The sequence below is a fragment of the Simochromis diagramma genome, unplaced genomic scaffold, assembly GCF_900408965.1.
Source record: "Simochromis diagramma unplaced genomic scaffold, fSimDia1.1 OVJJ01000387.1, whole genome shotgun sequence".
Classification (NCBI taxonomy): Eukaryota; Metazoa; Chordata; class Actinopteri; order Cichliformes; family Cichlidae; genus Simochromis; species Simochromis diagramma.
The window spans coordinates 4,441,861-4,464,969 of NW_024387152.1; the positions used below are offsets into that span (position 1 = coordinate 4,441,861).

Consider the following 23,109-nt stretch of genomic DNA (forward strand, 5'->3'; position numbering starts at 1 on the left):
TTTTTGATGAAAGTAAAGTCGGCACAAATACAGTGAACAAATAATCAACTGATTATTTAAAACAAATATACGGTAGTGCGTTCACGGAAACCTCGAAATTTTCTTGCGCGTGCAAGATCGGACACTGTTTTGATGCAACACGTGAGGTTTAAATAAAATGTTCAGCTGCATTTACCAGACACAGGAAGCCAAATATCCAGAGAGGAGTACAGTATTTTTTAAACGTTACTTTGCACGGCCTCAAAGCTGGGCAAGCTTACAAACCGAAGGAAGTCACTGCTGTCATCGCATCGACACCGACGACGGCTGGTCGTGAGTACCCTGTGCTTTAATTTTTTTCAGGTTAGCTAACGTTAGCTTAGCGGCTAGCTTCATAGACAGCTTATTTAGAATCACTGGCTATCTCACGTAGAAATAATAAAGACAGGGTGCTTATTTTACGTCAGTAGTAGGGTGATAAGTGTATAATTTGCACGTAAATAACGAGGAAAAAATTACAGAAGCTGTGCATTATTGAACACGTTTGTAGTTATGTTTCATTTTATTTTCCGGGCTAACCAAAACGGGGTATGTTTCATATTGTGGCCAATCACAGCGCGTCACTGAAAACTCCGCCTTTCACAGTAGCACAGACGGATACGCCGAACACACTTCCGTGTTCCGACAAGACAAAAGTGGTGGCTTAAGGTCGCGTGTGTCTGTGGGCTCGTAAACTGAACATTCACTGCATTAGTTTGCCGGTTGGTCATTTGAAATGACATACCGGTGTTTTTCAACCATGTCTTCCTTTTTAACGTATTAAAATTTAACAACATGAGCAAGCCTTGCTACCTTCGGCTTCGACAATTACAGCGCCACCTTAACAGACCGATGTCAGCTTTCAGGCAGCTCTTTTTTTTGCATTGACGTCAAGCACATACAGCACAAAACAGAGGCTTTCTTCATATTTCCTATGCTCGAGTCACAATATGGACCGATAAGTAGACGGTGATAGGATTTTAAAGCCTTCTGACTGCGACAGCTCTTCATTCATCTCCCCTTACCTCCTGGAACACACTGTCTTCAAGGATAACTGCAAAACAACCACCGGTAAAGCCATTATACATTCATTTTCTTTCCTATTGCCGCTGCTGCAGCTGACATATGCTCTTATTCAGTGCTGATGGAGTGGGGGTTGGGGTTTCCGTAGATCACATAGTGATATTTGGATAGGAACATCCCTGTGTCCCCCCAATGAAATTGTGCATTCAGCAGGATTGTGCAGGCACTATTTATCAAGGAGCAACTCAGCCTCTGTGTGGATACCAGCCAGGGTTTGGGGGTAGAGACGATAAAGGGAGAAACAAGCCTCAGATGAACAGGACGAGTGTTTCAGTTTGTTAGTTTAACTGTGACAGTTGTGTTTTCACATCTACCACAACATCCCGTGTTTCCATGTCTCATTTTTCAGCATTGTCTCTTACTATTCCCTTGGGCATGAGAGCAGATTGTTCCCTCATAGAGGAACATGGCTGGTGTGCGTGTTTTTGTTTTTTTTAATGGGCTATTGTGTTTTGGAAAATGGGACCCAGGGGTAGTAGCCAGGCAGCTGTGATGACATTTGAGATGGTGCTCGGTGGGATGGGGGAAGAGTGTTGAATTGAAAGCGACAGAGCCGTTACTAGGATGTACTGATCATAACAGGGAACTGCTTATTTGACAGTCATGTGAAACTTAACATAATCAGGAAAAATGGTACAATGGGTTTCAGCATTGAGCATTGCACTTCTTGGACTTCAAACTGGTCAATATTCTCTCCTGATGAGATTCTGCTTGTTGCATAATTGCTCTAATTAACTCAAGATTGTAAACCTCCTGTCATATGTCTAAATAAAGCATACAGAGGCTGTTTGTATGTGGTGGTTCAAAGGGAATGTTCCAGCTTGGTGTATTAAATAGATATCCTAAGGTATGTGTGATTTTTATTTATTTGTTTAATGTGTGTGGCTGTAAGGTCCTGCAGGCAATGACCACACTTATCAGGGGTCCTGTAGTTTAAGAATCCTTCTTTATCATTAAAGTTTAAACATATATCTCATATATTCCTTTATTTTCAGTCATATAAGTTCTTCTACACCTGTGAATGCTCACATTAAATAACAGCAACGTTTAAAATAATGACATCAGTCTAAGTACAGCTAATATATTTAAGCAAAAAAAAAAAAAAAAAGTCTAAATGTGTGGTTACTGTGATTTCTTTTTCACTTTTGGCTGATATCCTAAATATTGTCATCTCTGATACAGCACCTCTGGCTGTGAGAAGAGCAGCCCCACTAAACCGGCTGTTCAGACCGTATGTTTTGCGAAGAGCAGTCAATTAGAAGGCCAGTCAGATTGATTGATTTAAAAGAAGAGCATGTAAAATAGTGTTTCGGTGTTTATCTGGGGCTGGGTGGTAGGGGCAGCAGTCTAAGTCGAGAAGTTGGTCTCTTAAGCCACATCCTCGATCTTATCCAGGGGAACATTGAAGGGTTCCCAGGCAAGGGAAGGAGCTTGAGGGAGAGCCCCTTGTAGCCACATTTTAATTATTCGTCTGAACGCAGGGCGAACCAGCGTCTGCTCAGTGGCTAAATACTTGCAAATCACTTGCCAGCAAGAATTCAGTGTTCCTCTGTTTCACACTCACATCCACTCCTCGCTTGTCAGGTCAGGTTTCAAATGGAAAAGATGGTAGTGATGTTGTGCTGGCTGTGTCCATCTTTCGTGTGCGTGTGTGTGTGTATGCATGCGTTAGTCCCTGTAGGGAAATTACTCCTCTGCATTTAACCCATTCACCCAGTGAAGCAGTGGGCAGCCACCAATGCAGCGCCCGGGGAGCAGTGTGTAGGGACGGTACCTTGCTCAGGGGTACCTCAGGGTAGTTGTTCAGTGGAGTCGAACCCCCGACCTTCCGGTCATGGGGCAACCACTCTACCTACTGAGCTATCCCTGCCCCTGCCCCCCCCCCTTTTCTTTTTTTTTAAAATTTATTTATTTATTTATTTTTTTAAATTAAAGGCATTATGTGTGTGTATGCGTTAGTCTGTGTATGCGTTATATACAGTTTATGGGATGAATTGTGGGCTCCAGGGTCCTGTTCATCCCAGATAAATAATCCTTTTTTTAGCTGCATTAGATAAATAAGAATTATTTGAAAGCTATTCTTCAAAGGTTACAAACGTGGAGCTGCAAATGAGTATGAAGGTTATATTTTTGATAGCGTGGCCTCCCCAACCCCATAGTCAGCTTCTGCTTATAAGCCTTTCACACTTTTAAGGTATCACTGCATCGGAGTTAGTGCATTATATTTTGTTTTGTTTAAGAATCAGTCTGTTCTTGGCCTGTGGTTTCCTACTCTTGCTTCAATCCGGTTTCCTCATCTGGTCACTACATATTCATCAGACAACAACTTCTAAGATGCTGCGTGATGACAGTTATGCAACATGCAGAAGTGTGTTCTTCCATTCAAGAGCAGAGTGGGGGAGTTCACAGCTAAATGTGGTCCAATTAAATTGCAAGTCAGGATGGATCACACTGATGTGATGGCAGGCTCATGCATAATGTCCATCTTTTGAAACTCTCTGCTGTGTCATAGTGAGATCTAATCATTCCTGAGACTGAATGTGAAATAATCAGGCCATCCATCCTACTACACTTTGTGATTGTACTCAGATTTCTGTCATGCCGGCAGGACTTCCTGTCATAGCCGACAGGATGGGTGCTATAACTGTAATGATAGGTACAATGATTGCCCAGGACACCTGTCATAACGGCTCACTCCCTATAGATGAGCAAAGCCAAGACTTTTGTCTCTTCCCCCCCCCCAACAAAAAAAAAAAAGGATTTTATTATGATGATGATGATATTAGTATTGGCCGACATTAAAAAGCTTTTCTTGACGTTTCAGTTGCCAAGAGTGCGGCCCAGGCACGAGCCCACGACCGCAACGTCAGGCACCATGATGGAGGGGGGCATGCAGCTGCTCAACCGTGATGGCCACAGCATCTCGCACAACTCAAAGCGCCACTACCACGACTCCTTCGTGTCCATGAACCGGATGCGACAGCGTGGCTTGCTATGCGACATCGTCCTTCATGTCTCCAACAAAGAAATCAAGGCGCACAAAGTGGTGCTGGCGTCCTGCAGTCCATACTTCCACGCTATGTTTACCAGTAAGTTCAGTCTGCGTTATGGACCTTGATGATGCATATACTGTATACTGTCCCTGAAGTTAACAAAGATGAGCAAGTGGCATGACAAACTCAAACTGCAAACTATTTTTCTCTGTTGTTTGAGTTTGTTTACATTAGAACTTGTTTTTGCGTGGGTGCGTGCCGTTATGGCTGTCCCATCCTTTCAGCATCATCGCTTCCTTCCACCTATTCCTGTCTGGGGCACAGGTGGTCATGTGAGGTGTGTGTAAGTCAGATTTCCTCCCAAACACTAGCCCTTTGTGAGGATGCTGTGTGTCTCCAGACAGTCATTTGCCTGGAGACTCAGCTGCTAGACTTCATGTCATCTGACAGAGTCCCTAATTAAGCTATTTTAACAGAAAACCTCAGCAGAGGTGTTTGTGAGGTTGTCTAACTATGAGTCGATGAAGCTCGTGACTGTTACCGTAGAAGCTCCAGGCTTAGTTCTGTGGGAGAGAGAGTGTTTATATCCAGGAATTTCAAAAATCTCACACACTTGAAACGACTGATTTAATAAACGGTAACAAATGAGCTGTGCTGACATTTTGCAGCAGTGCTGTAAATGTTATGAGATGCCATGTGTCAGTATGATTGAAGAGGGAGGAGTTTTGCTATCAGCTGGAGCTTTACTCTGTGTAATTTGTTAAAATTAATCTGATCTCATTCTGTGCGGCCACGCAGATGAGATGTCTGAGAGCCGTCAGACCCACGTGACCCTTCACGACATTGACCCTCAGGCTTTGGAGCAGCTGGTCCAGTATGCCTACACAGCAGAGATTGTGGTCGGGGAAGGAAATGTGCAGGTAGGCTTGACGTTTTAAGATTCACATACACGACTGCTAAACCACTTTTTTCTTTCTTTTTCATATGGCACAAAAAAAATTAACAGACGTTGCGTTTCCACCTGTTGTAGACACTGCTCCCAGCAGCGAGCCTGTTGCAGCTCAATGGGGTGCGGGACGCCTGCTGTAAGTTCCTCCTCAGCCAGCTGGACCCCTCAAACTGCCTGGGCATCCGAGGCTTCGCTGACACACACTCCTGCAGCGACCTGCTCAAGTCAGCACACAAGTATGTCCTGCAGCACTTTGTGGAGGTGTCCAAGACTGAGGAGTTCATGCTGCTGCCACTGAAACAGGTAGGGGTGATGATTAATCAATCATGAATAATGCCAAAGCACAAAGGACACGCAGCAATGCTTACATCTATAATTTTTCCCCAGCATAATGTGTACACAAGCACAGCTTTTTCTTTTTTAAACCTGCATCAACATGCCACGGGGAAGTTGTGTGCTTTTGACATTCGCTAGAGAAACTTTTTCTCCTGCCTGTTTTCACTGTCTTCTGCAGTTTTGTCATCTGGCAAGTCGGCTAAGCCAAACTATCACTTATTCATTAGCAGGGCTCAGCGGTGGCAGCACTCTGGTTCCTGTCTGGGAAGTGGTAATTAGGCAAAGCCAGTGACATTTCCACAGCTGCTGTGCTGTTTAGAGAGTTAACAGCAGTGTTTGCTCCTCTGACGTAACAATAATGGTTTCTATTTTGGTTCAATTTTCTTTTGCTTGTTTTAACCAAGGTTTTAAGGGAAATGCATCTTGTAGGTGTACCCATTAATTATTTTAGAGCGATGTAAGGAATGCTGGGCCTTGGGAAAGAATATAACCCTGGTCAAATGAGCTGCTCAGCAGCCAAACACTGCTATCAGTTACCTGTGAAGAGGGCAATGTTTGGCTAACAAGAACTGCAAAGTCCTTTTTGGAGTAGATCCCGAAGGAGTGAAAATATTTTTTAAAAAGTTGTTGCCCAAAATTGTAGCAGAAAAGGCAGAAACATACGCTAGCTTCTTACTGCAAAGTGATACAAAATCCAGCGGGACATCCTGGCATATTGTATTTGACATTTATGTGTTGGTATTAGTCTATTCCTGGCATGCTAAAGAATAAAGTAGTGCTGCTGTTGGGTTATTTAAACTTCCTGTTTCCTGCAGTTTAAACACACCTACCTGAGTACAAAGTTTACATGTTTTTATTTTTAAACTTTTAGAGCAATTCGTGGTTGTTTGTTTGTTTGTTTGTTTGTTTTTTTGGTTTTTTTTTAATTGGTGTTCATGATATCAGACAGCTTCTAAAAGCCCACAGAGGCACATCATGTTTTTGTTTCAGGCAGGGGCTCACTGTAACATCTAAAGAATTGAGAAAATATATATTCTCTTAGATGAAATGTTTAAGAAGATAACAGCAAATTAAAAGGAAGGTGAAGAAAATTAACAAACTGCTACTACCATCCCTTTCCTGTTATTTTCTCACTCTTTAAATAACAATTCCCACAGTCCTAAAGCGATGTTGTTCCACCAGAGTAACACACTAAGCTTCCCTCTGTATCTGGCCTTCAAAGCCCCGAGACTGAATCTGCAGTGTGTGGGCACAGTCCATTAAAACACTGAAACTTAAGCTGCATAAAAGCAGATTAAAAATAGGCCATTTTCTTCATTTCTGTTCTTCTGTCTCTCTCTTTCTCTTGGCTTACTCCACTGTCGTGTCTGCAGCTGTTCTGTGACTGTCATAAATCTGCACCAGATCAGGATTTATGTACTGGCTGCTCTACAGGACTCCAAGCTCACAGAGCTGTGAAATATGCCCCATATTTCTTCTGATGTTCTCTGGAGGAAGTGGCAAGGCACGACAGGATTGTGACTTGCCAAATTTGGTGATGTAGAGTCGTATGCGTGACATTTTGAAGACAACAGTCGACAGATTCCTCCTAATTACTGCGTGTAGCTTATGAAGACATGAGTACTTTGACACAGTGGCGCTCATATGTCCCTCAATCGTGCTGCCATGCTATGAAAAGGCAGTAAAGGCGTTTTTCTCCATATGCACCCACACATTCTGGAGTTAATTTGATGCACTACGTGCATGCAGTGGTAGGAGGGACTGCAGGGTGGGGCAGTGGCATCAGCAGTATTTCTGTGTGTGACTCTGGATTAGAGGAGGCTGTTCCTGGGAGGGTTTTGCTCTGATCTGGCCAGGCAAGACAGCAGCAGCAGCAGCTGGCTTCCTTGGTCCCACCCAGCCCTGCCAGCTTAGGCTTGGGCTGGGAACACTGCCAGCCAGCCACTCAGAGTCCAGCATTCGTTGTGCCACAGATGCACAATTGAAGAAGTGGTAGCTTAAACTATTACTTAAAATGCATCACGGCTCACGTGCACACACAGGCTGTAATATAATGCACAAGCGAAGTGTGCACGATGTCAGAGTCGTGCTTTATTGAGTCATCTTTTCTTTCATTTTGAATTAAGACAACATAACAAAAGGAGATGCAAGACTTCAGCTGAAGTCACTATATACAGGAACTAACACGGTCTGTGACCCATGCAAATTACTTCCTGTGTGCCGATTTCTACAACCACAAGAAAGTATTCTGCAAATGCTTTTCAATGGTCCAAGTTGATACACTATGATTTAAAAAAAAGAAAAGAATAATATAAAGTTGTAAGCGATAGTATAATTTCAGTCTTCCTATATGCTCTGTCTTCGCCATCCAGGTCCTAGATTTGATCTCCAGTGACAATCTCAATGTGCCATCTGAGGAGGAAGTGTACCGAGCCGTGTTGAGTTGGGTAAAACATGATATAGATGGACGCAGGCAACATGTACCTTGGGTAAGTCGTTTGGTTTCCATGTTACCCACCCCATTCCCCTTTTTGTTGTTTAACTCTGTGTAGCGCCACCCGCTCATCACCCACTCTCCCACTGTCTTCGCTAGCTGATGAAGTGCGTGCGGCTGCCATTGTTGAGGCGAGACTTTCTGATGAGCAACGTAGACACGGAGCTGCTGGTGCGTCACCACTCGGAGTGCAAAGACCTGCTAATCGAGGCCCTAAAGTATCACCTGATGCCGGAGCAGAGGGGTGTCCTAAGCAACAGCCGGACGCGCCCACGACGCTGTGAAGGCGCCAGCCCTGTGCTCTTCGCCGTTGGTCAGTGTGCATCTGAAGGTACCCATTAGGGTACACTTGGACCACACACATCTCTAGCTCACCAGTCACTCATGATTTTTACAAATGCCAGCATTTTTTATTCTGTGTGAACTGCATGTTGGAACTTGAATAGTGCGCCTGTGTACACACACACTCACACACACACGTCAGATGTGTCTCCATCGACTGTTTCCAAAATGAACAATCTGACCTTTACACCCACTATGATTGGAGGCTGTGAGGCTTTAATACTTCTCCTCCCTCATTTTTAACTTCTAGCGTTGCTGTTTGGAATGACTGTAAACGCATTTCATTTTCACTCCTTTTTAAAAACCCGAAGTTGAAGTCCTCGTTTTCTCATGTCACCATCCTCCTGATGACATTTGCGTTTTTTGCTCAAAGCATTTTTCCTCATTTTTTTTAGTGTATGTTTGTTCTTTCCCAGGTGGTGGCAGCTTGTTTGCTATCCACGGAGACTGCGAGGCGTACGACACCAGAACAGACCGTTGGCACATGGTGGCGTCCATGTCCACTCGGCGGGCACGGGTGGGCGTGGCAGCAATTGGGAACAGACTATACGCTGTTGGAGGGTAGGTGATAATAATCGCAGCGTTTGACCCTAAAAAGTTATTTGTTACTCAAACATTACATTGTGTGATTTGAGGGGAAGCAGAATTTGTGGATAATTTGCATTTGCTCGATAAGCTGGTGAGAGCTTCCTTCCATGCAAAGCAACTTTTTATCTTGTATGTTCACCGTTTGTTGCAAAGTTGTGCATTCATTTATATCCGTGTCGCTCTCTTTAGCTATGACGGCACCTCTGACCTTGCAACCGTGGAGTCCTACGACCCTATCACTAACTCCTGGCAACCTGAGGTTTCCATGGGAACACGACGGAGCTGTCTAGGTGTAGCTGTCCTGCATGGCCTGCTGTACGCTGCGGGGGGTTACGATGGAGCTTCCTGTCTCAATAGGTATGCACAGCCTGTTATTATGCTGATGATTACTGATCATTTTAAGCTGAATTAAATACACGTGAGCATCTGTCTTTTTTCACCTCTTCTTTTAGTGCAGAGAGGTACGACCCTCTGACCAGCACATGGACCTCAATCGCTGCTATGAGCACTCGTAGGAGATATGTTCGAGTAGCAACTCTGGGTAGGTACTGGCAAAAAAAACAACCAAGCTGTGCTCCTGTATTTACTTTTCACTGTTTGTATTTTAATAACTCGCATCAAGAGGGAGTTGCCATCTCGGTATGCGACCGCTAATATTTACATTCTCAGTATTTACTCCCTTTTCCCCTCCAGATGGCAGCTTGTATGCAGTGGGAGGTTATGACAGCTCCTCACATCTCGCAACAGTGGAGAAATATGACCCCCAGGTATACAGCTGTTAAATTTATCATTAGAAAAACACGTCTGTTGCCAGGTTTACCTAGACTGGATGCTGTAGACAGAGTGAAACGGTACAAATGAATCTGCTGTGTGAATATGTGACAAGTGCTCGGTCTCTTGATTGGCTGAACAGAGCAACACGTGGACCGCCATTGCCAACATGTTGAGTCGACGCAGCAGTGCCGGGGTGGCCGTGCTCGACGGCATGCTTTACGTCGCAGGAGGCAATGATGGCACCAGCTGCCTGAACTCAGTGGAGCGCTTCAACCCCAAGACCAACACCTGGGAAGGAGTTGCCGCCATGAATATACGCAGGTTAGCCACATTTACAAAGAGAACAGAGGTTATGGTTTGTTTTTTTACATTATGCTGCACCGTAAGAGGCAGAAAGAGAAGAGATGAGAAAAAAAATCTGGGATGAATTCAAGGTAATAAATTAAACGAGACACACCTTTAGCCAACTGAGCCAGCAGGATGACCCAGTTCTCCCTTTACGCCTGCATAACTTCAGCTGGGAGTGAAGAATATGGAAACAGCCTCTGTGTTTTTTGTTTTTTTGTTTTGGTTTTTTTAGCGCTGTCCAGCTTTTATCCTTATTTTTGTGCTTCTAACAAGCACGACACCTTGCTGAAAGGATTTGAGAAGCACCACAGGCCAAGCCTCAGTTTTAGTCTAACCTAAATAAAGAGATAAAACCATCTTCTTTGAAAAGCTGAAAAAATATCTGTAGCTCTGTCTGTATGTAGCTTGTCAGAATAGTATCTCGGCTGCAATTAGTTCGCTGTGTGCAAAAGGCTCGGGTGTCGGGGCATTTGGAGGATTTTTTTTTCCCCTTGTGCTGCCAAAACCTTCTTAAGGCATAAACATCAAGTGGCCTATTTTCCACAACAGAGTTTTTATGTTTTAATTTTCTTAGAAGATGAAAGCTGAAACTCATCTTGCAAGTGATTATCAACAAAGGCATACGTGCATGCACGCTCGCAGCATTGTATTGTCACAGGATCTGCAGCAGGGAGGAAGATTTGGAGATGTAGCTGTTGAGGATTTGTGATAGCATCGGCAGATTTGCTCTTTCTCAGGGCAGACACACTTATGCATCCGCACACGCACACTTGGTTATGTATGAGTCATTGTGTTGTAGGAGCAGAAAAACCTGACAACAGTTGACTGTGCAGCTCCATGAATAACCCATGGCATTAATCAGCTGTGTGCCTTGGAGTTCTTTTCTTATCCAGTTGCTGAGAGGCTCAATTTCCACAGTCCAAAACAATCACAATGTACTGGCTACTAATGTGTCACACGCTATAGCCACTATAGCCACACGTGTGCCGGTGTGGGAGACATTGTAGAATAATAGTCTTGTCCAAAATCATCTCATTGTGTTACGGTCACGACGGGGATATTTGAAATGAACATTAAAACCAAATTTGTTCCAAGTCCTCTTTAAGCGCAGAAAAATGTTCTTTTTTTAATTATTTATTTTTTACACCGATCATTTGCTTTGATTAAGAATTAAGTATGGATGTTCAAAAAGTACTGCTTTTTAAAGGTCTGTGCCATGTCAGGTTGCTTTAATCCCCAAAGCTAAATATTAAACAGAGTTTTGTTACCCAAGCACTGCAACAGGCTCATATACACATTATGTTACATTAAGGTTTTTGGTAGCGACAGTCCTGTGTGGTTTTTGAAACCTTCTTGTTGTAGTTTTTTTTGTAAAAGTTCATGTTTGACTCAATAACTGCAAGGTGTCCAGGTCCTGTGGTTGCAAAACGAGCCCCAATCACCACCCCTCCACTACCATGCTTGACTGTGGCGTGAGATGTTTGAATGGATATACCGTGTTTACGGCAGTAATTTTGTCTGTCCAAAGTTCATTGTTCCTGAAGTCTTGTAGTTTGTTTAGGTTCGTCTTTGCAAACCAAAGCCATGTCACCTGGTTCTTTTTAGAGAAAATCGTTCCAAACAAGCCGCACGTGTTCACATTTTTAAATTTTACTGTCATAAACTTTAACATTTAACATGCTGAGGCCTGCAGCATCTGAGACAAAGTTCTTGTATTTTTTATTTATTTGTTTTCACGGCCTGACTTTTATGTGAATTTGCTGGGACATCTTCACTTGGGCAATTGTGGCAATGTGTTAACAAACACCTGAATGCTTCAGGCAGCAAACTGCCAAACGTTGCTGCTTTTATAGAGGTGCGCAAACTTGCTGATGATCAAAGTGCAATTCATCATCAGCACCTGGCTGCTGCTTAGCTTATTTCCTGTGGAAGCAGTAAGGGAGTGCTTAACCATAGGACTGCACAGAGTCGTGTGAAATGCTCTGTAAACAGCTTGTGTATATGATTATATAACATCTATAGGTAAGAGACAGCAGAAACTTTCTGGTTTCCACTTTTATCTTAAAATTTGAGTGGCATTGACTAATGGCCTTTGAGGAGGCTTTGGTTGCATGTCTGTGTGGAGAGCAAATGAGAAATGCTAGATGCCAAATTTCATCTGATAACTATTGGACATTGTCTGACGCTGATTCATTTTCATTATCCTTCTATTTTACTTTTAAAAAGAAACAATGGAGAGAAAATTGGCAACACCACAAGTCTCCAAAATTGACAGTTTCATCCAAAGGCTAAGCCAGTACACTGGTTATTGGGTGTCCCGATTGCTTCTCTTCTCTTTGAACACTGCAGCTTTTAGCTATGGTTTCAGACCACATGAATTTGCCATTTGTTTCTTTGTCCGTTTCAGCAGTAGCCACTTGCATCTCACAATCCCTTTTTTCTGTTTAATTTTCAGTGTGCCTAAATCTAGGATTGGTTACAGTAAACAGAATGCATACAGACCTTCATTCGTCCCACATTAGGTTTAGAAAACTCGAACATATCATATTAAATATATGTGAGAACTAGGGGTGCAACGATACTCGTATCGATATTGAACCGTTCGATACAGTGCTTTCGGTTCGGTACCCATATGTATCAAACAATACAAAATAAATTTTTAATTTATTTTATCAACTTTCCTTCTGACGATGCTGTCTGTGTTGAGCGCTCAGTGGATCTGCGCTCGACAGTGCAGCCTAGGCGGAGTAGTCAAATGCAGATTCACTGAGCGCAGGGCAAGCTAGCAAAACAGAAGTTAAGCTCTCCTTGCAACATGGCAACTTGAACCCCCCCCCCAATTCAGATCTGGGGTTTGGAACTATTTTGGTTTTCATGTGAGGTATGACCCTGAAGGTAAGTGCGTCATGGACTAAAGTAAAACAGTATGTTGGATGTGCCACGCAATGCTCAATTACATGGGTGGGAGGTAGTGTGTTAGCGCAGTTAGCTCGTTAACGTGTTGGCCGTCCAGCCCCATGCGGTAGCTCGTTAACGGAGATTTGCCGTGTTGTGGCGTTAACGTCATTTCAACGAGATTTACGCTGACAGCACTAGTGGGAACACAACAAATATGACTGCACATTTACGCCGACATCATCCTACTGCAAAGACAAGTGGAAGCAGACAAAAACAACAAGCAGACATGCTACAAACTTTACCCGAGTCATTTAGACAGCCGTTAGCACATGATTCTTCTTATGGGGACCTGATATGTTTAATATGCTGCTGAGAATATAGCCTAGAAGAAGCGTATAGTATAGGTTTTATTTTGGAAAGAGCCATTTCTCTGTAATAAACTCTCTTTTCCAAAGATGAGTGATTCCTCAATCAGATACAGGGCTGACGCCTGCCCGACGTCCTAGCGATTTTTCCAGTCGGGCTACCAAAATCTATCTCTGCTCTGCCCGTCGGGCTATCGTAGGAAGGAAAAATATATGTCAATGCTTTTGCATTCTTTCGGAAATGTAGCTGGGTAATTATGTCATTGGCATCGGTGAGCCACTGCCAATATGTGACATATTGAAATCGCATTTGAATTTGCGCTTGTTTTTTGCTTTCACTTTGCAATCGCGCGAACTGTGTATAGAGAGCGACAGCACTGATTGGTGAGTGATGATAATTTGCGCACCAATTCCTCTGACATCCTCTTATCAATTGTTAGCTTACTATGCAAACATGACAAGTGAAATCTCCCGCAGCAAGCTTAAACATGTGAGAGGTTGATCGCGCAGAGAATCGCTGAGCGTTATGTGAGTGCGTGTGTAAAGGCAGCAGGATACATATTGTAGCGGGTCAGGGCTGTTCGGGGTTCTGTTTGTACAGTTATGTTTTGTTTATGTTGCCATAGTGACGGGTGACGCCCTCTCGCTGCGACGGTGTGTCCTTCCGGGGTCAGAGGGCGCCCTGTGTGGTGTTGTTGTTGTTGCTGCGCTGAGCAGTTAGCTAGCGGCAGTGTTCTTCTGCAGATGTCAATAAACTGCTGTGCTCCCTGGCTAGCTCACGGGAAGCAAGACTAAACGACACCTCCGTCTCCTCCTTGTCTGAGCTCGCCACATTGGTGTCAGAAGTGGGATGATGGTGGCACCCCATGTTCTGACCCGAGTGACTTTTCCCCCACCGGTCGTGACCGGCCGGTGCGCCAAAAGAAGGCACCTGGACATTTGCAGGACTTTGTGTGGGGTAATGGGGTCGTCGGGGACGACTGACCGATTAGGTGGGGGCTATGTAGCGGGTCAGGGCTGTTCGGGGTTCTGTTTGTACAGTTATGTTTTGTTTATGTTGCCATAGTAATAAACACAAACACTACATCAATGGTTCTCAGCTATGAGCCAGTGGGACCCAAGAGTCAGTCAGCTGTTGCACTAAAGTAGCTATTTCATTTGAACCTGCTACCAGGGTAACCAGATAAAATGGGGCCGAAGAGGACACCGACAGCTGAGGAAGTCGAGGACATTAAAAAGTCCCTTGACTTCATAATGGAGGAAATTTCTACTATCAGGTTGCAGCAGAAAAATATCATTGAAATTGTGGAGGAGGTAAAGCTCCTCCGCATCCAAAATGCCGAAAAAGATAAAAAGATTGCATACCTGGAAAGTAAGGTCGCTGACCTGGAACAATACTCCAGGATAAACGACGTCATCATCACTGGGCTCCATATTAAACCCCGGTCATACGCTCAGGCGGTGACCGCTGACAGCAATGAGGAACCTGGAGAGCTTGACATTAGCTCCACGGAACAACAGGTGGCTGCTTTCCTGCGGTCCAAAGGGATTGCCCTGGACTGTAACTCTGTCGAAGCATGTCACCCTCTTCCCAGGAGGAAGAGGGTGACAGATGTCGTTGTACATTAACGACATCTGTAAAGTGTCCAAAGTATTAAAAATGGTTCTCTTTGCTGACGATACAAACATTTTTTGCTCTGGTGATGATCTGCAGAATTTATTGGAGGATATGACTAATGAAATAAGTAAAGTGAAGTTCTGGCTTGATAAAAACAAATTATCATTAAATTTGAATAAATCTAAACTGATGTTATTTGGAAATAGTAGTTTAAATACAAATGCAAAGATTCAAATAAATGGTGTTGATATTGAAAGAGTCAGTGAAAATAAATTTCTGGGGGTAATAATAGATGAAAAACTTAACTGGAGAGCTCACGTAAGATATATTCATTCCAAAGTATCACGAAGCATTGCAGTACTAAACAAGGCAAAACAGGTATTCGACAGAACATCACTTCATATTCTCTACTGTTCACTGGTTTCACCATACTTAAGCTATTGTGCAGAGGTCTGGGGCAATAACTATAAAACCACATTACATTCACTTTTTACTCTTCAAAAAAAAGCAATTCGAATCATCCACAATGCAGGTTATAGGGAACATACAAACTCACTATTTTTGCAGTCTGAAATATTGAAAATTGACGATATAGTGAAATTCCAAACAGCACAAATTCTATTCAAAGCAAAAAATAAAGAACTGCCAGGTAATATTCAGAGTATGTTTTTTTTGAAAGAAGGAAGTTATAATTTAAGGGGTTTTTGTAACTTCAAAACAATGAAGGTACGTACTACAAGAAAAGGCTTTTGTGTTTCTGTTCATGGAGTGAAACTATGGAACAAACTGAATATGGAATTAAAGCAATGTCCAAACATAAAACTGTTCAAAAAGAGTTATAAAAATATGATCTTCTCGATCTATAAAGAAAAGGAAAATATTTAAATTAAGTGAATGTCTCTATTTAAAAACAAACAAACAAACAAAAAATTCATGATGTGATATTATAGTATATAGTATATCAGAAATCTGTTCACTATTTTTATTACAAATTATATCAGTAAGGAAGCTGACTAAATATTCACTGATAATTTATGGCAAAGGGGTGGGATTAAATAAGTGTATACTTCTTCCCACTCCCTTTCAACATGTAAATTAATCAGAATGTTTTTTTGTATGTAATTTGTATAGTATTTTTTTTCTCTCTTATTTCTTTTCTAAATGTACTTGTATATTGTTCACATGTTGAAATAAATTACCTATCAATCAATCAATCAATAGTGACGGGTGACGCCCTCTCGCTGCGACGGTGTGTCCTTCCGGGGTCAGAGGGCGCCCTGTGTGGTGGTGGTGTTGTTGTTGTTGCTGTGCTGTTGCTGCGCTGAGCAGTTAGCTAGCGGCAGTGTTCTTCTGCAGATGTCAATAAACGGCTGTGCTCCCTGGCTAGCTCACGGGAAGCAAGACCAAACGATACCTCCGTCTCCTCCTTGTCTGAGCTCGCCACAATATTTTAGTTCTGCTGAGCCAAATAAGACAGGTCAGGGTGAAGAAGTGACAGCCAAAGAAAAGCTTACCACAAAACGGAAAAGTTATGACAAATCAGACTATTAAGGCAAAAAGAAAGTGCAGCTTTATGGTTTCATGGACAAAAGAATTTCTGTGGCTGCAATATGACAAGCGAAATAACCAGGGCTGCACATAAGTGGTCCGCAGGTGCGCATTCGCTGTCAAAATGAAAAACGGGCACAAGATAAGAAGTTGCAACGCGTGTTTGCATTCATAAGATTTTCAGGAGGAGGCCAGACATTTGTTTAGAACTCTTAAAGATGTTGAAGAAGCAAGCTCCTTTAAGCAATTACTGTGATGTTCCTCCACCTCCAAAGAAATGTCAGAAGGAGTCCGAACCACAAAAGAAGCGCGTATTCTCGGAAAAGTAGTTGCAGGAGGTGAGCTGGCTTCAAACAAATGATGAACGCACAGAGATGTGGTGCGGAATGTGCCGTGAAAATTTAATAAATGACAAATTAAAAAGGCATGAACGTTTTTTTTTTTGTATCGACCAAAGTATCGAACCGAACCGTGAATTTTGTGTATTGTTGCACCCCTAGTGAGAACTTAAACATTTAAATATTCTTTTTCCCTTCCAGGAGCACTCATGACCTGGTGGCAATGGATGGCTGGTTATACGCAGTGGGAGGCAATGATGGCAGCTCCAGTCTCAACTCCATTGAAAAGTACAACCCACGCAGCAATAAATGGGTCGCAGCCTCCTGCATGTTCACACGGCGCAGCAGCGTGGGTGTGGCTGTGCTGGAGCTCCTGAACTTCCCGCCACCTTCCTCGCCCACCCTCTCGGTTTCTTCCACCAGCCTTTGACACGGGGTCATTGTTTGGCTGACCTCAGCCTCTGCTGCTACAGCCCAGACTGGCTCTGGGAAGAGACGCAACTGCTCTGTTTGAAACAAAGAAGATGAGGAGGAAGAGCGCTGGTGGTTGGACAGGTAAATGTGTGGAGGCGAGGGGAACAGATGGGCTGAGGCCTCGGTGTAGTGTGCTTCAGAATTAGTGGCAGTTTTGGTGAAGATTAGTGCACCAGAATTAAAAAACAAACAAACATGCTGGTAATGGATTTAAAGATCTATGTTGTTTTCACTGATTATAGGATACTGTAATGTACAGTATTTCACAAATAAATTTTTTATTATATCAACAAAAAGTCCTTTAAAAAAATCAACAAAACTTTCAGTTTTGTGCATTTGCAGCTTCAGATACATTCTTAGCCTCATTGATTATATTAATTTGAGGTTGAATGAACAAAAACTGGGCTTACTGCATTGCATGTTCTAAATTTCCTCTAACAATCTGGCTGTTTTCAATATTCCCCTTAATTCTGGACTACACTATATCTGGCCTTAGTACCTCCACTGTATAGCCATAAAGATACCGGCTCCCTCCCATATGTGAACATTGACCAGTCGTTCTTCAAAGCCCCACTTTTAAAAATAAATAAATAAATAAATAAAAAAAAATTTCCCACCGCTCTGGTGTTTGACACACCTAAAAACACGGTGGTCCCTTAATTCTGTCGTGTGTGATGTAAATGTATTTGGTTTGATGTTGCGGTCTCGCTGCAAGGTTTTTCTTTGACACCCAGAGGTTTTGCAATAATGTATTTAAAAAAAACAAAAGAGAGAGAGAGAAAAGCTGAATGATTTATTTTGGAATGTAGATTTTTACTGGTTGTACCATGCATGTTTATGTACTGGCACCAACAAGATAGGAAAAAAATATATATATTGTAGTGCTGCTTTGCCACACTAGGTGGCAGTAACAGGCAATGTTGTAAACCCTCACTGCAAGAGCGCATGGACACCAACAGCATAGAAAAGCTAGGCCCTCAAAACTGTAAATGAGTTTGGATCCATTTTCTTTTTTTCTTTTTTTAAAGATATAAAACAGAGATGATAAAGTATATGTATTTATAAAAATGTATAAATGCTAATATATATTCTGTTTTAAATATGCTTAGGGAGGAAAGGAGATCCGACCTATGCCTACTTCAGAGTGTTTTTAATATATTTATTTATATGTGTGATGTGCATATCATCAGTGGATATGACAAAGAATGTCTAAAGCATGAGAGGGGTAGAGTTTCTCCTGTTGCATCTCGAAATGCGGCCTTCGTTTTGCATTTCTAAATATTTCTTCACTGCCATAAGCATGACCGCATTTGACACTGCATTTGTGACAAAGGCTTTAATTGCTCGCAAACCTGCTGACCACTCAATGAAAGAAATCTATACTGTTTTTAATCCTGCTTCTTGATCAGTTTTTTCCAAAAATGTGGAAGTGGATATCATCCGGGCATTCAGTCAAAGCAGAAAGGTCTAGTTTAGCTTCAGTATGCCAACACTTGACACTAATCAGTAATGTTGTTGACACTTGGTGCTGTCATATTCCCTTTTTTATTACCTCATCATATAACAGCCGTATGATTAACCACAAATATAATGTCACTGAACCTGTTGTGGGTGATTTGGGAATCTCACCTGCATGTCTAAAGTAAATGGACCTGGGTTCAGTTCACGTGTCGTGCAGTGTTAACCTTTCCAAACTTCTGAGAAGTTGCCTTTTTTCCTTATTTTGAAGGATTTTTGTTGAACCTTTTCTGTTTATCTAAAACAACCTTGCGTTTTAATTTCTGTGTAAGTGCGGACGCTCGTAGAGTTGGAGTCGTGATGGCCTTATAGAGAAGCTGTGATGAAGTCGATACAAGGCAGGGACAGACTTTAAAGACAAAAGGTGCACAAAACCACACAAGACTTTAGCCTCCATTCTGTGGATCCAAATGTACATAGAAAGATTGCTTAAGATATCTTACATCTATTTGTGCAATTTTAATGTGACTGTAGCTTCTTTTTTTTAAAGTTTGTGTTAAATGTGGTGATATTTATTTATGGTATGTTTCTTATTTATGATGGACTTTAAAATGTTGGATTTTGCACTGTTGCCAAATGGAGCAATACTATACACTTTAAAAAATGAATAAACATGTTTTCAAAGGTGAAAATTGTCCTGGTGATTTCAAACACACACAGAAACAACTGGTTGCATCCAAAGTGACGTACAAAATGAAAAGTTGTAACTGAAGAGCAAAGGTTTACCCGTCCATGTATAAATGGTCACTACAGTTGTGTCCATAAATTATTGGATAGTTCACCACCGTGCATTTTTAATTAAACATGTGACTGACGTGCAGACTCTCAGCTTTAATTCAAGGGGTTTAAAGCTTAAAGGCCTGGCAGACCATCTGCATGTGGTGATGTCCATGGGTCCTAGACTTCAGGCTTTCAGTGACCGCAAAGCATTATTAAACAGGAGTATTTAAAAACTATCCTTATATTTAAATAATAAATATTTAATTATGTTAAAATTATGTTAGTTTGTCAAAAAATGTCTGTAATTCCTAAAGGCAGCAAATATGATTCATGTTAAAACTTATTTATACAGCTCGTGTACTGCACTTCATTTTAAAAGTCCACTGTGGTGGTGTGCAGAAGCAGAAATGCAAAAACTGTCTTTGTCCAGGAAATTGTGAAACCTAATTGCATGCACATATTTATTCTTTAGCAACGGTGTACTCGATACCATCACATGTAAACAATGCAGCTCTCCATTTATCAAAGACAAACAACAACAAAAAAAGGCATGACGTTTATGGCGCTGGGAGCACTGTGACACTCGGAATAGTAGGTGTATGTTGTTTCCTAATAAAAACTGACTGACACACACACAGAGTAACAGTTGTGTTTCTAACAGTTTGTTGCTAGGATCACTCTACACAGTTCTCTGGTCCATTCCCAACATACTGCTCTTTCACAGTGATCTACGTGGACAGCTGAACACTCTCACTTTACCCGTCTTGACCTCAGTCACATGGCATTAACACCTGTGACTGCGTCTGCACACACACGGCCCCATAAACTTGTACTCTTCCAAAACACATTCGGAATAAGATGTAAAACGCCTACGGCTGTCTTATAACCACAGTAGGATGAGATGGAGATCTCTGTGCTTGCTTGATGATATATAACATAACCTCGTGTATGTTCACTATAATAACCTTTTTCTGAAAATAACAAAGTCTACCTATCAGAAATGACAAAAAGGTCTTAGACTAAATTAAGCACATTAATAAATTTGAAAATGACTGCAGGTTTATTGTGGGTGATGCTGCAGGCTGCTTTTGTTACTGATGACTGTTAAATAGATACATTTGTAATTGTACATACTGGTACTGATATTAAAGGGACATTTCACCTCAATCAAACACCTGAACTTTAGAAAGGTGGCTTTAAAAATATGTTGGTTTTTTTTTTTGTTCCTGTCTTTGCAAAGAACAGTATCAAATCATACTGATTATATATTATGGGTTGGTTTTTTGTTTTTTAAAATAAAACCATTCTTATTCTTTGGACAGTACGCATTAGCCAGGTAGCCAAGAAAATCTGAATTGTGGGGTACTGCTTTCCAAACCAGGGTGCACTTCTGAGGAAGTACATGTGAAGATGAGTATGGAAGGAGACATGAGAAGCATGACCTGGAAAGTTTGTTGTCAGTCTAAACTCAGTCATATCTGAACACACAATGCATTTTTTATTCAGTGCAATGACCGATCTCTAATATATAAATTTCCACAAAGAAACCTAAAAACCATCAGAGATGGGCGTTGCTCGTTTTAAGTCTACAACCTGCTTCATGTTTGTCTTTAATTTCAACATGATCTGCTGATGGTTGCCACCTTCTTTCTAATAGAGACAATTTACCATGAAATAAACAAGCACAAGCTAAAAAATGTGGGCCCAGATTGTAACACACATGCTCACTGCGTGGCGCCATCATGTAAATCCTCGAATTAAACTGAATGAAGCCAGAATTAAACTGCTTATACGCAACGTTGCTAATACTGGTGGGTATTGTTGGGGGGGTTGCAAACCTCAGCTATACTGTTAACATTATTCAGTAATGTTGAGCTTAACTTGTGGTTCAGAAGTCAACGGTAGATGGAAAGTTCTGTCAGCTCTGCTGCTATCAGGACGCTAACGACTTTACAGTCTGTCTGGTCGAATGTGCTCACTCTGGAAGAGCTGCTACAGCTGATCTGGGGGGCCGTCTGTCCTCCCAGCATTCCTACCACTGCAGCATCTCCTTTTCCCCTGGTGTCAGCCTCCGCACAGCCTTTAACAAGCCACAGAGATGCTGTCACCTTCTCTGAAAGGGCTGCAGTGTCAACTTGGATTACTGCACCTACTGTGAAGGGGCTGATACACTTTTTGACTCTTTCAGCTGCATCAAAGACTGACTTATAGCCCATGGCAATCCAAAGAAATGATGTGGAAGGTCTTAAATCCTTAAATCCAAGAACAAATTGTGTGCTCAGTTGGAGACATAAAGTTCACTGTAAAAAACTCTTCTTTTCTTTCAGCACTGAGAGTAAGGCCGTTTGAGTTAGCTAGCATTTAACTGCTACCTAAATAATCATTTAAGCTGGAGAACTAAACCATAGAACAACTCTATAAGGCTTTCTGTTATCTGGAAGTCACTTTTACATATATATATATTTAAAATCATATGAAATCTAAAACATGATCCTTCAATGTAATCAGTTTTTTTTAAACACTTGCTGATTGTTCATGGGAAAAATTCTTTTGTGTGTGTTTTAACTTAAAAAACACAAAAAGTTCTTAAATTAAGCAAGTGAGTAAAATCTGAGAAATTGACCATAACAAACTGCTACTTTTGCTTTGGAGCTAGTTGCTAGCTGATTTTTTATTAAGCTTTTAAAGTCAAGTGCTGTCATGTGAAGCTGCCATATATCACAATTCAAACAACATGGCACAAATCAGAGTACCAACTAATAATATTTACAGTATTTTTACGATAAATCAAAGTCAAGGACAAAGATGTCAGATAGCAAAACAGGAAAATTATTGTGTGCGAAGCCCCAAAAGCAAAAGTAATGAAGACGTAGATTTTAACGATTTGAAAGAGAAACAGGAGAGCAAGATAAAGCTGCAGTTCATATCGTAAATGCAAATGCTTTAGATTTGCTTTTAGATTCTCATTTGATTATACACTCACTGGCCACTTCTTTAGGTACACGCACCAGTACTGGGACCCCTGTTTTCCTCAGAAACGCCTTAATTATCCCAATTATTGGGTGGATTCAACAAGGTGCTGGAAACATTCCTCACTCACATTTTGGTCCATATTGACGCGATAGCTTCACACGGGTGCTGCAGATTTATCGGTTGCACATGCGTGATGACAATCTCTTGTTCCACCCAAAGGTGCTCTACTGGATTAAGATCTGGTAACTGTGGAGGTCTTCTGAGCACAGTGAACGAATCGTCCTGTTCAACGAACCAGTTTGAGATGATTGGAGATTTGTTACATGGTCCTGTTGATACGAGGCAGGATGGATTCTTTTATTTAATTTTCATTGTCATTTTTTGTTGTCATGTGTTGTCATGTGTTTCCATGTGCCTACAGGAAAACCTGATTTACAGACAAGCTTTCAAGAAATCATCCACGTAAACAATATAAAAAATAATAAAAACAACCCAAAATCATAAGAGATAATCCTCCATAATCATTTTACTGCCCATTTGTGGAGAACTGTGCCAATAGCCTCAGTTTCCTGTTGTTATCTGACAGCAGCAGCCGGAGTGGTCTTCCTGCGGCTGTATGTTTCTTGTGCATTCAGAGGTGCTCTTCTGCAAACCTTGGTTGTAAGGTGTGGTTATTTATTTACTGTTACATTCTAATCAGCTGGTAAAAATCTGGGGATTCCCCTCTCAATG

At 41.8% G+C, this 23,109-nt stretch overlaps 1 protein-coding gene across 3 annotated transcripts; it reads left to right on the plus strand.

Moving 5' to 3' along the window:
- The first annotated feature begins 22 nt into the window (after nucleotides 1-22).
- On the plus strand, nucleotides 23-17,929 carry klhl17 (kelch-like family member 17). Of its 3 annotated transcripts, none has more exons than XM_040047482.1 (12): nucleotides 23-312; nucleotides 3,926-4,190; nucleotides 4,893-5,014; nucleotides 5,125-5,346; nucleotides 7,752-7,868; nucleotides 7,973-8,204; nucleotides 8,632-8,776; nucleotides 8,993-9,160; nucleotides 9,256-9,344; nucleotides 9,497-9,570; nucleotides 9,717-9,898; nucleotides 16,894-17,929. In XM_040047482.1, the coding sequence occupies exons 2-12, from the start codon at nucleotides 3,977-3,979 to the stop codon at nucleotides 17,120-17,122; spliced, it is 1,794 nt and encodes a 597-aa protein (XP_039903416.1). In that variant the 5' UTR covers nucleotides 23-312; nucleotides 3,926-3,976; the 3' UTR covers nucleotides 17,123-17,929. The 3 variants fall into 3 exon arrangements, with proteins under 3 accessions (XP_039903416.1, XP_039903415.1, XP_039903417.1); XM_040047481.1 differs by lacking the exon at nucleotides 23-312 and adding an exon at nucleotides 319-1,089; XM_040047483.1 differs by lacking the exon at nucleotides 23-312 and adding an exon at nucleotides 319-1,089 and having other exon boundaries at nucleotides 7,973-8,186.
- Nucleotides 17,930-23,109: the final 5,180 nt, after the last annotated feature.